At 40.4% G+C, this 13,771-nt stretch overlaps 1 protein-coding gene and 1 pseudogene across 2 annotated transcripts in view; one reads left to right on the top strand and one right to left on the bottom strand.

Moving 5' to 3' along the window:
- Window positions 1–9,323, bottom strand: part of DNAJC15 (DnaJ heat shock protein family (Hsp40) member C15) — a 63,823-nt gene extending 54,500 nt beyond the window's left edge. Inside the window, exon 1 of the mRNA XM_082859352.1 lies at window positions 9,210–9,323. Coding sequence (XP_082715478.1) covers window positions 9,210–9,314 — 105 coding nt within the window. The 5' untranslated portion in view covers window positions 9,315–9,323. The remainder of the gene's footprint in view (window positions 1–9,209) is intronic.
- A 2,382-nt stretch (window positions 9,324–11,705) lies between these two features.
- On the top strand, window positions 11,706–12,162 carry LOC309974702 (dihydrofolate reductase-like; annotated as a pseudogene). Its single transcript has one exon. The product of its transcript is annotated as a dihydrofolate reductase-like (transcript).
- The last annotated feature ends 1,609 nt before the right edge of the window (window positions 12,163–13,771 follow it).

Below are 13,771 nucleotides of genomic sequence, written 5' to 3' on the forward strand. Positions count from 1 at the left end.
TCAACAGAAACAAATATACCTCATCTTTGGTATCTCCCTTTTAATCCTGCACTTAATTTTGCACCCTGACCATAAAAGTGATCTTGCTGTGTCTCTAGCTAGCCTCCTCCCTATCATGTACTTTTTTTTTTTAACATCTTTATTGGAGTATAATTGCTTTACAATGGTGTGTTAGTTTCTGCTTTATAACAAAGTGAATCAGCTATATGTATACATATATCCCCATATCCCCTCCCTCTTGTGTCTCCCTCCCACCCTCCCTATCCCACCCCTCTAAGTGGTCACAAAGCACAGAGCTGATCTCCCTGTGCTATGTGGCTGCTTCCCACTAGCTATCTATTTTACGTTTGGTAGTATATATATGTCCATGCCACTCTCTCACTTCATCTCATCTTACCATTCTCCCTCCCCATGTCCTCAAGTCCATTCTCTATGTCTGCGTCTTTATTCCTGTCCTGCCCCTAGGTTCATCAGAACCAGTTTTTTTTTTTAAGATTCCATATATATGTGTTAGCATGTGGTATTTGTTTTTCTCTTTCTGACTTACTTCACTCTGTATGACAGACTCTAGGTCCATCCACCTCACTACAAATAACTCAATTTCGTTTCTTTTTATGGCTGAGTAATATTCCATTGTATATATGTGCCACATCTCCTATCATGTACTCTTACAAGCTTTTACTATACTGACTTCAAAGACCCTGGAAAGCACCCCTTAAACTCTCTCTTTCGGTTTACCTGCAACACCTTGTAAGTCGGTTATTCTTCTTGCTTGGGAAATCATCCCATTTCCTGAAAGCTACTTTTACTCCCTTACAATAGGGTCTTTTACTTTAAGGCTGTAATTTCTTACAGTAGTAATGCTTATAGCTTAATTTCATTACACAGTATTCTTTTCTTCCTTTTTTGAGTTAAGGTGAAATAAAATTAACTCTGCTTTGAAGTTTAAGAATTTTTAAACCGGGCTTCCCTTGTGGCATGGTGGTTAAGAATCCATCTGCCAACGCAGGGGACACGGGTTCAAGCCCTGGTCTGGGAAGATCCCACATGCCGTGGAGCAACTAAGCCCATGCACCACAACTACTAAGCCTGCGTTCTAGAGCCCGTGAGCCACAACTACTGAGCCTGCATGCCACAACTACTGAAGCCCACGCACCTAGAGCCTGTGCTCCACAACAAGAGAAGCCAACGCAGTGAGAAGCCCGCACACCACAATGAAGAGGAGCCCCGCTCGCCGCAACTAGAGAAAGCCCGCATGCAGCAACGAAGACCCAATGCAGCCAAAAATAAATAAATAAAATAAATAAATTTATTTAAAAAACCAGAATATTAAAATATATCTTGAAGCTTCTGAAGACTCTGAAAAGTACCACAAAAACCAAGACTGTATATCATTTCTTAGAGTTGAATTTCATCAATTTCTTATATCTAAATGATGGAGAAATAATATGGTACAGTATAAAAGTCAAGGACTTTTAGAGTCAAAATTGGTTTCACATCCTAGTCCTGCCACTTACTAGCTATATGACCTTAAGAAAGTTAATTAACCTCTTGGATCCTCAGTTTTCTTATATGTAAAATGGTGAAAAGTAACATCTAACTTCATGGGTTATTATGAGAATTGGGAGAATATAATACAGTGCCTGGTAAACAGCATTCACTAAATGTTAGTTCATTTCCTCCCTAACTATTTGTTTGCATATCATAAACTCAATACATTCATGCATATCATTAATTTTTACCTTATTTTTATATATTCAATGATTAAAAATAAAAAATATTACTAATATTATGGGGGCAAGAGACAGGTATGAAACTTGTTACATTATAAAAAGTTTAAAAGATTGGGAAGCACTGCTTGAAGACAAACTCAGAAAAAAAAAAAGTTATTAAAAAAACAAAAATCATGAGAAGATCCCACATGGTCACAGCTTTTGTACTGGCCAAAAGTGATTTTATACTACAAGCACCTGAAACAATCCCCTACAAAATCTCACAGTTAAAAAACCTTACCATATTGATCAAATATAGACAATAAACTTAGTGCTAGGCATAGATCCACTGACACAAAACTGAGAGTAAATGAGTCAACGATTCTAAACTGTTTCTGAATAGAATATCACAAGCTTTCTAGCATGGAAGGAAAGAATGAAATGGGTTACCCCAAATGGAAATATACAAATTAGGTATCAACTCATGGCACTTACTAAAACTTCTACTTAAAATTCTTTACCTCCAGCGAGCAACTAAGCCCGTGAACCACAACTACTGAGCCTGCGCTCTAGAGCCTGCGTGCCACAACTACTGAAGCCCACGAACATAGAGCCTGCGCTCTGCAACAAGAGAAGCCACCACAATGCGAAGCCCGCGCACTGCAATGAAGAGTAGCCCCTGCTCGCCGCAACTAGAGAAAGCCCACCCACAGCAACGAAGACCCAACGCAACCAAAAATAAAAATTAATTAATTAATTTAAAAAAGTCTTTACCAAAACCATGTAACACATTTAGAAATACTGTAAGTACTATACAGTAATAAAGTTCTTGGTGAGTAAAACTTTAACATCATTGCAGCTAGGCTGTACGTCTATGACTGCTTCTGCTTTACAACAGCAGAGTTTGGTAGTGTGACAGAAGCCATAAGGTCTGCAAACCTAAAATACTATTCAGCCCTTTACAAAAGAAGTTTGCTGCCCTCTGCCCTTGAAGGTGGCAATCCTGGCTCACTCATCTCCCCACACACACCTCGTATATAGCTTCTATGTATTTGGTGTTAAAAAAAAAATCTATTATACTGAATTGAATCGACAAACTTTAAAAACAGAGTTGGAGACTGCCTGTGTTATCAGAAGCATCAAGCAATAAAGTTACCAAAATTTGGAAAAGCACGTCAGAAGAAGTCAGAGCATCATGTGTACTCTGACTACACCTAATATTTAATACATGCTTATATTTCATGCCTGTCTTTACCATTAAAAAAAAATCAGAGAGAGAATATCATTTATCTTAGTCATTTTTATTCCTTAAGGCCATCAGTTCATCATACTGTAAAACATGTCCTCTAATCCTCTGTTTTTCTTCCATCTAGTTGTTTCATTCCTTTGTTAATTTAATTATTCAGTGGATTTATAGAGCAGTAACCAAGGCTGGTACCATGCTGAGAACTGAGAGAACAAGGATCCTTAAAACTTGGTCCTTGCCTGTAAAGAATATAAAATTTTAGTTTAAAAGACATGTTTCAAAAAGGAGAAGAAGTACTATTTAAATAATGCCAGCAATTCAACAATTGGGCCAAGTCAACAATTGGGCCAAGTCAGCAATTCAACAATTGGGCCAAAGGAGAAGAAGTACTATTTAAATAATGCCAGCAATTCAACAATTGGGCCAAGTCAACAATCTGTTACTATCACCTAGTTTCAAATATCCACCAGAAAAACACACACACACAAACACACATTACTTTAAATATTCCACCATCTTGAATCAAAGAATTTCTGAGAACTGGGAAAACAGCCCACTCCATCATAGCTGATACTGCTGGGGAAAAAAAAAGCATCAAAATTGTTTACAAATTCCCTAAGGCATTATATTCTTCCAAAACAGCAAAAGCAGTAAATAACCTTCTAGATAAATATGAACTGCCTGAAAGTGTTATAAAATGCTAAAACTTCTATCTTGAGACTGCAACATTTAACTTTCAAGATAGACAATAGTTGTACCAGAGGAAAATTTTTAAAAAATAATAAATTCTGCATCAAAATGGTAGCTGTGATGGAGAAATATGGAGACTAGTCACTCAACAAACATTTGTTTAGCATTTATCTATAAGTATACAAATACTTATTTAGCATCTATGACAGGCTTTGTGCTAAATTCTGGGCAGAGTAGTGAGCAAGACAGACACAGACTCTTCTCCCTTAGAAACTAACATAAAGGAGAAATCCAACAGAAAAAGAATACATGCATCAATATGTTGAACCAAACATCCATGTTTATTTATTAAGCCACTCAGTAGTAATAAAAGTTAATAGCTGTTCATTTAATAAACAAGTAACTACCATGTATCGACTGCAATGCCAATCACAGAAGCAAGCATGTAAGTTCTTGCCCTAAGAGTTCACAACCTAGGTGCTTATACATATACAAATAATTTTGATATAGTATAAGAAGTAATTTAATAAAAAACTATATGACTTTCTAAGGAAGTACTTAGGATAAAACAACTTTATTCTACTAGGGAAAGGGAACTCGAGTCAGGTAAGGCTTCACATCAGTAACCTGAGTCTTAAAAAATGAACAGCAAGGACTTCCCTGTGGCGCAGCGGTTAGGAATCACTGCCTGCCAGTGCAGGGGACACAGGTTCGAGCTCTGGTCCGGGAGGATACCGCATGCGCAGAGCAGCTAGGCCCGTGCGCCACAGCTGCTGAGCTTGCGCTCTGGAGCCCGCGAGCCACAACTGGTGAGCCTGAGTGCCACAAGTACTGAGGGCCGCGTGCCTAGAGCCCATGCTCTGCAGCGAGAGAGGCCACCCAATGGGAGGCCCGCGCACTGCAAGGAGGAGCAGCCCCCACTCGCCTCAGCTAAAAGAAAAGCCCGTGCGCAGCAATGGAGACCCAATGCAGCCAAAAATAAAAATAAATAAAGTAAATATATTAAAAAAAAAAAAAAAAGAACAGCAGTTTGCCAGGCAACGAATTTCAGACAGAGGAGAAAACTACAGTAAGTAAAGTCATAGCACAGGGTACAGTACAGTGAAGGAGATGGAGAATGAGGCTGCGTAAGTCAGTCATTTAGGGGTTAGTTCATGAACAGTCCTGTATACCACAATGGCATATTTATACAATTTATATAATTACCATGGGAAGTTTGGACCTTGGTAAATTTATAAAAAGGAACTTGGTAAATTAATTTAAAAAATTATAGTACCATAATTAGCTGTGTAGTATAGAAAAATAACTGATGGCTGTGTGAAGTGTAAAAAGGGTAAAGGACCAGAAGCAAAGAGACCCGTTTTTAAAGGCTATTATCAATACAATAGGTCAGAGGAGAGAGGCTAGACCAACAGAATAACAGTGAGAAGGGAGAAAGTGGAGTGTTGATGGCATTATTCAAGGTAGTGGATAGGTGAGAATCACCATGCGTAGGGAGCGGATATAACGAGCTACATTTTAGATAAGCTGAATTTTGTATCTTTATTTGTAGGACTCACTGGTAGACGACTGAAAATTCTTATTAACTCTATTCTTCTCATTCCTTCCCATTCCAGAATAACAGGTACTCATTAAACAATTTATTTTTAAAGTGCTTACCACATAACAGGCACCTTTATAAATGTTGGAAATACACAGACAGCAAAGTCCCTCTTCAGGGAGCTTACATTTTAGCCTCCTCTTATGATAACAATGATAGGAACACTGTTTTACAGTGAGGAAAGAATAGGGCAAGGTTAAAAATATGGATATACAATACATAATCCATGTGATTTCTTCAAAGGTAAGCTTCAAGGTAAATATTTTAAATTACAATTGAAAAATAAAAGTGGTCTCTTTTTTTTGGTAATGAATAAGCACTTGATAATTTACATGTCTGATAGGTTTTAATTTTCATGTATAAGGTTTGCTTACACTGAAACATATATGTGGCTAATTTTCTTATATGTTACATCATCCTAATAATACTAGGAGTTACACTCTTCAGGAAAGTACTGAAAATTGAAAGGCTACCAAGTCATACAAACTGAATTTTGTTCAAACTGCTTTAAAAATTGTTAATATTCTCCTCTTAACTTTAAAGTTTCTTTTCTACTTGTCCATGAGAAGCAGCTTTGCTAAAGCAAAGTCTGGTCATGACTTGTGATTATTAAACAATTAATTGTAAGATAGTATTTTATTCGAAGTACTATGCAGGTATTTCCTCCTACATTTTTAGCTTTTAATCTCCCAAACAGGCTAATGAACCTGAATTCTTAATCCCTAAAGGAAAGCTTACATGAGACAGTTATTTAACATCTACAACTGCAGATATATATTTCAAAAACTTTAAAATAAATTGCATCTTTTTAAAAAATGGTATGAAAAATGTCTTCTTCAATTCCTTGACAAACATTTAATTTTCTACTATTTTCAATAAGATTAGCAAATATATCCCATACTTAGGTCATTTGTTCTTTGTTATCCTACACTTTGTCAACTTCCCATCACTTTCAGTACTTCTAAGTTTCCCCAAAGTTATTATTATCAACTCTCTTATGTTCCACCTCATCATTGGTCACTGCCTGGACCAGTGATTCCCTACAGAAGCAGAACAGACCCTTAGGGACCTTTTGAAAATTTGCAAGGACATTTTCTGGTTGTCACGGTAAGTTGGATAGGAAGGAGGGTATTTAGTGGATGAGGACTATGAATCCTAGAAGTCCTAAAATATATGAGACAACACAGGACAACAAACAACTGCCTGCATCCCTCAAGATTTTAAAAGACTCTACTGGACACTGAGTAGGTGAAAAGCCTATCTATGATCATCTTAGTCTAGGACTTTACTACATATAAAATATATCATTTTTGCACCATTTTAGTGAAGGCTGAATTTTCCAGAATTGCAGCTATCATGTAAATTGAGGTAAGATTCCACTTTGTTTCATTCAAAATTTTACCAAAAATTGTTCACAACTTGGGAAAAATTAGTTTGTCGATGACAATGGCTCTTACGGTATTTGAACTGCCAGTGTAATACATCTGAAATCAGCCTGCATTTATAGCCATCCCACTCACAATGATTTCTTTGCACGGGTGCAATATGCCAGCAACTGATCAGTTCTTCATTGTGTCTTCTAATGTAATCATGCCTGAGTACTTACGTATTTAAATAGTAGACACATTATTTTCTAATAAAATACTTATTTTACCTTTATGCTTCAATTAGAGCAGTACACTGATTTTTTAATTATGCTTATGGGTATTTTTTATTGCCTATAAATCTTTAGGATATTACAGGAAACTTTAATATTTGTTATAAAAAGGGGGCTCTGGGCTGGGCAGGTTTAGAATCACTGGCCTACACTTTAGCCTTCACGTGCCCAGACTACTAAAGATGTCTCCTAACTGATAGCTTGGATTCTATACACTCCCTTTTCCAAATAAAAGTACCTACAGATGTAAAAAAATCACCAATATTATTTCTATCTTCAAAATACCACAGGGCTCCAATTGCCTTGCAAATCAGTCCAGTACTGAGATTTTTACAACTCTCCATAGAGAGATGAGTTCTACCTAACCTAATATCTTATCCAGTTTACATCACAGACTGAACACTCTATTCAGAAAGCCTTATTTCTGGGATCTATCCTCAATATTTTGAAATATTTTGTAATAACCTATAAGGAAAAAGAACCTGAATATATATATCCGAATCACTCTGCTGTGCACCTGAAACCAACATAACATAGTAAATCAACTATACTTCAATTTTTTTAAAAGTTAAATAATAAAGAAAGAAAGCCTTATTTCTAAGGAGTCAGCAAGTCACAGCGGAAAGAGTGTTAGGATTTAGAACCCTCGGCCCACCACTTATTAGGAGAATGATCCTGGATGAGTTACCACTTTCTGAGTCTCCATCTTCTCGTTTAAGTGACAACTGAAAAGGACCTTCTTCACAGGGCTGTGGTATGGAATGAATCAGACATAGCAGGAACTCGAAGAGTTTGCTACTTCAAACTTTTTATCTGTTTTGTTCGTTTACTTCTTCCAAGGATGATACCTGGCTGGTATCCAGCAGTGCTCAAGAAATGTCTGTTGAACAAAAGCATATTGCTTTCTGAAACCTTTCCAGCCCACTGACTCTGTTCCAGAAATTTATCAGTTAAGTAACAATAACTGAGCGCTTACAAATTGAGTGCTTACTTGAAGCAAACACCCAGTCTCTGCTCTTAAGAAACAAAAAAATGCTGGAAAATGACAGGTCAACATAAAAGATGTCATAAGACTGTGTATGACTAGTCAACGAACAGTATGGACAACAAGTGCTGTGCATCTAAGGGCAAGACATATCACTGTTGGCTGGATCAACACGTAAGGTGGTGTGGAAAAGGGATAAAACAGGCTTTCTCCAACTAATCCATTCTTCTCACACGTAGCCTGAGAGAACTTTACAATTGTCCAACAGGTCACTCCTCTGCTTAAAGCTCATCAAAATGCAGGGGACACGGGTTCGAGCCCTGGTCGGGGAAGATCCCACATGCGGAAGATCCCACATGCCGAGGAGCAACTAAGCCCGTGAGCCACAACTACTGAGCCCGCGTGCCACAACTACTGAAGCCCACGCGCCTAGAGCCCGTGCTCCGCAACAAGAGAAGCCCGCGCACCACAACGAAGAGTAGCCCCTGCTGGCGGCAACTAGAGAAAGCCTGTGAGTAGCAACAAAGACCTAACGCGGCCAAAAATAAATAAATAAATTTATTTTTTAAAAAAATAATGTTTATATTGATTTCACGTCAAAATATCACTGTGGACATACTGGATTAAATAAAAATGCATTGTTAAAATTAATTCCACCTATTTTTTTCACTTCTTAAATATGGCTACTGAAAATCTAAAAACACGTATGCGGCTCGCATTGTTTCCACTGGACAGTTTCTTTTCCCAGCTCTACATTTCAGCCTGAAGAGACCCCCTTACTGTGTCTGACTGGGCCCTGTTTACCTGGCCTACGACTCTGTAGATGATACTACTGGCGCCTGAAACGCTTCTTCCTCTTCACCGAGTCTGCTGCTACTCATTCTTCAGACCTTAGTTTTACAACGATGGTTACAGCGCTTTCTCCTAGAAGCCTCCCCTGGCCTCACCCCCTAGCCCCGAAAGACTGGACTGGGGTCTCCTCCTACATGATGGGAACACCCACCCTACAGCACTTATGACACTGCATCTGCAATTGCCTGTTCTCTGGTCTGTCTTCCCGACAAGAATGAAAGCTCCTTGAGGGACCAGAGATTCTCCGAACACGCCTACTCGTCAACGCCGGGCACCGAGGAGCATCAACTCTGAATAAATGAGGGGTGGTACAAAGATAGTGGATGAACACAGGGACCACCCCGGTTCGGGGGTAAGGGTGCAGAGAGGTGAGCCAGGGACTGGGGTGGGGGGGGCGGGGGGGAGCGCTAGCGGGTAGGCTCGGGCAGCTTGGAGCGGGAGAACGGCAGGAGAGCCGGCAGACTCACCAGTCTCGGGTCAGTGTCGGCGTCCGACCGCTTGGTCGGGGGCGGCGAGTCCTCAGCGTAGCGCAGGCTCTCGCCGGCGCCGGCGACGCCGCCACGGGCAGCCATGGCTATGCGGCGCGGGGCACTCGGAACGCCCCGCTGCCTACGAGGCGGCCGCAGGGACAAACTAGTTAGGGCGGGTCCGTTCGCGGGTTTTACCTAAGCCTCTCCCGCTGCGCTAGTGGAGGGCGGGGCCCCAAGGGATCTCGTTCTCACCCAGGCTCAGACCAACTTGTCCCCTCAAGCCAAAGGGCAGATGCGAGCTGGGGCCCCTAGGATGTGGAGGAGTTTTTTTCTTTGTTTCAGATTTGCGGGCCTAAAGCCAACGTTGGGACTCGTTGGGGCAAAGCGTGATGGGGCCCGTCTTCCTTCCCCTATCCCGACCTGAGAGCCTGGGTTTAAGCCCTGCAGTCTGATGTTAGATCTGATGTTGGTCTCATCAGATGCCGGACCAGGAGAGACCCAGAGAGTCTAAGTGCAGTGCCGAAGTTCCCTGACGTTCCCTGAGACCCACACCAGACCTTTCTAAACCTGCCCTCCCACACACACCCCGCCCAACCACTGATCATACTTCATAATACCACGGTTCTCCCATCCATGCGGGCAATAGAAGCGGCAACCTGCTTACTCCCCCCCTTCCCGCCATATGACTGGCTATATGTAAGATGAAATTACAAAGAAGAAACTTGTAACCTTCCACCCCACAAATGGTTTTGTACTGACTTGGATATAGAAAGACCCACTTTGTTATTCGTTTTTTTCTTTATTTTATTTTTCAGATTTATTATTATTAATTTTTAAGTAAAGCCTTTTGGAGCAAAAATTAACCAACAAATGAAGCCAATGTAGTGCTTTCCAACTCCTGTACCAACCTGGAGCTCTTTTGCCTTTTATACCCATCGCAAAAGCAGCTTACAAATCTTTTCTTTTTTTTTTTTAATTCCTGATTTAAAAGTTTTGAGGATCTACTAATTTATTGATTTAGTTAATATTATTAGCAAGCCCAAGAAGTTAGGGCCTGGAGGAATTTACAATCCAGTAGGGAAGATAAAACTAATACGAAGTGATTATAATGTATTCCAGAGCATGAGACTATATGCATCATACAGCGGTATAAAGAGGAAGGGACTAGGAGGATAGAAGAGATCTGAGTTCTGGTGTATGTTCCTTCATTTTCTAGGCTTGTGTTCCTGAATATACCCATTAACTGCTTCAAATCTCTCCTTACCTGTGGAAGGGGAGTAACATTTCTCCAACATTCTGACTCAGGGAAATTGTAAGGATAAAATGAAAAAAGGAAAAAAAAGAATATGGAAGTAATTTGTACAATACACTTAAGAAGAGAGTTACTACCACAATTTGACTGGTGTTTCTGGGAGGGAGTGGCCATTTTTAACCAGGGTCATCAGAGGAGGGTTGGTGGAGACTGAGCCATTGAGGTGGTCAGTAACAAATGGGTAAGACTTTTTTACATGAAAGAGGAGGAAGACTGGAAATGTTAGCTGGAAACAAACACACAGAAATGAAAAAGGTGGCGTGTAGAACTGGGTTAGAAAAAAAAAACATGCCAAGACTCTTCAGAAAAATGGCCTTATTACATAAATTCATTTTCATTAGACTGATCCACAAGTATCGAGGACGTTGGTGAACTAAGTAAATAAATTGGATTGGAACCCACAGGTCATTCATTCACTCATCCATTCATATATTCGATAAATATGTGTTAAGCATCTGTTAGGTATCAGACACTCTACTCGGCACTGAGTCTACAATGCCAAGTAAATAAATAAGATACAGTAAGTCCCCTACATACAGACCTTCAAGTTATGAACTTTCAAAATGTGAACGTGCGTTCGCATGTCCAATCACATAAGTTAGTTCACGTGTCTGGAGTACACTGTCACATGTGTACATCCTCTACAAGTGGTTGTGCTTTTATGTACTTTACTGTACAGTACTGTATAAAGTACAGTAGTACAGTACCTTTATTTTAAGTGCAGGATGTCCAGAAGCAAGCATAAAAACAGCGATGTTGTAGCTGGTACTGCTAAGAAGTACAAAGGGATAACAGTGGAAACAAAAGTAAAAATAATTGAGAGAGTGGAGTGAGGCGAAAAGATGGTGGACGTAGTTCATTCTTATAACATGAATCGTTCAACCACTGGCACGATTCTAAAGAACAAGAACAAGATCATGGAATGTGTGAAGTCTGCCATGCCGATGATGTCAACAATAATATAGAAGAAGCGTGGAAAAGTGATGGAGGAATTTCGCGCCAAGCTGGCGGGTAATCCCCGCGTCAGTGTGACACGCTAGCTCGGAAGTGTTTTCTGCCGCTGTCGTGGTTCGTCCACTAAACTGCATGGTCGCTGTGTACAGGGGCAGAACATGGGCATCGGCAAGAACAGGGACCTGCCCTGGCCCCTGCTCAGGAATGAATATAGGTATTTCCAGAGAATGACCACAACCTCTTCAGTAGAAGGTAAACAGAATTTGGTGATTATGGGTAGGAAAACCTGGTTCACCATTCATTCCAGAGAAGAATCGACCTTTAAGGGACAGAATTAATATAGTTCTCATTAGAGAACTCAAGCAACCTCCACAGGGAGCTCATTTTCTTGCCAAAAGTCTGGATGACGCCTTAAAATTTATTGAACAACCAGAATTAACAAATAAAGTGGACATGGTTTGGATAGTGGCGGGCAGTTCTGTTTATAAGGAAGCCACAAACAAGCCAGGCCATCTTAGACTATTCGTGACAAGGATCATGCAGGAATTTGAAAGTGACACATTTTTTCCAAAAATTGATTTGGAAAAATATAAACTTATCCCAGAATATCCAGGTGTTCTTTCTGACGTCCAGGAGGAGAAAGGCATTAAGTACAAATTTGAAGTATATGAAAAGAACGATTAATGTGAAAGTGTTTTCTGATCTATTTCAAGCCTCCTCCTACCCCCCCCCCAAATTATGTATTTTTTGTTATAGAGACTTCTGTTGATTTTAGATCCATGGATAATTATTTCTAAGCAAAGTACTTTTATTCCCCATTAATCTTAACTAGACTCTATCAGATACCATTTGTGAAACATTTCTTGCTGTAACTGCCTGAATACCCATCAGGAGTCAAGAATAGGTGACCAGCACCTGCCTAGGGCAGAATATCTACCAAGACAGCCCAAAGTGGGAGACTCCCCTGGTAGCATGAGTTGAAACAACCAGAGCCCATAGAGCTAGGAGCTAGGCAGATGGGTCCAAAGGTCAGAAATGGATTATAAACAGAAGAGCTAGCATTCAATTATTAAAATTAGATCAAAAGAGGGACTTTGGGGCTTCCCTGGTGGCGCAGTGGTTGAGAGTCCGCCTGCCGATGCAGGGGACATGGGTTCGTGCCTCGGTCCGGGAAGATCCTACATGCCGCGGAGCGGCTGGGCCCGCGAGCCCTGGCCGCTGAGCCTGCGCATCCGGAGCCTGTGCTCTGCAACGGGAGAGGCCACAACAGTGAGAGGCCCGCGTACCGCAAAAAAAAAAAAAAAAAAAAGAGGGACTGCGAATTACTTTATATCACACTTCTGAAAAAAATTCTGTTCACTCAGACCAGGAGTCAGTAAGTTGAAAACTCCAGGATATAGCAGCTCATGCAGCTCAATATCAAAAAACAAACAACCCAATCCAAAAATGGGCAGAAGACCTAAAGAGACATTTCTCCAAAGAAGATATACAGATTGCCAACAAACACATGAAAGGATGCTCAACATCACTAATCATTAGAGAAATGCAAATCAAAACTACAATGAGGTATCACCTCACACCAGTCAGAATGGCCATCATCAAAAAATCTACAAACAATAGTTGCTGGAGAGGGTGTGGAGAAAAGGGAACCCCCTTGCACTGTTGGTGGGAATGTAAATTGATACAGCCACTATGGAGAACAGTATGGAGGTTCCTTAAAAAACTAAAAGTAGAGCTACCGTATGACCCAGCAATCTCACTACTGGGCATATACCCTGAGAAAACCATAATCCAAAGAGTCATGTACCACAACATTCATTGCAGCTCTATTTATAATAGCCAGGACATGGAAGCAATCTAAGTGTCCATCAACAGATGAATGGATAAAGAAGACGTGGCACATATATACAATGGAATATTACTCAGCTATAAAAGGAAACGAAATTGAGATATTTGTAGTGAGGTGGTTGGACCTAGAGACTGTCATACAGAGTGAAGTAAGTCAGAAAGAGAAAAATAAATACCATATGCTAACACATATATATGGAATCTAAAAAAAAAAAAAAGGTTCTGAAGAACCTAGGGGCAGGACAGGAATAAAGACATAGAGAATGGACTTGAGGACATGGGGAGGCGGAAGGGTAAGCTGGGATGAAGTGAAAGAGTGGCATGGACATATATACACTACCAAATGTAAAATAGATAGCTAGTGGGAAGCAACAGCATAGCACGGGGAGATCAGCTCGGTGCTTTGTGATCACCTAGAGGGGTGGGATAGGGAAGGTGGGAGGGA

Source organism: Leucopleurus acutus (assembly GCF_964270905.1).
Source record: "Leucopleurus acutus genome assembly, chromosome: 18".
NCBI lineage: Eukaryota > Metazoa > Chordata > Mammalia > Artiodactyla > Delphinidae > Leucopleurus > Leucopleurus acutus.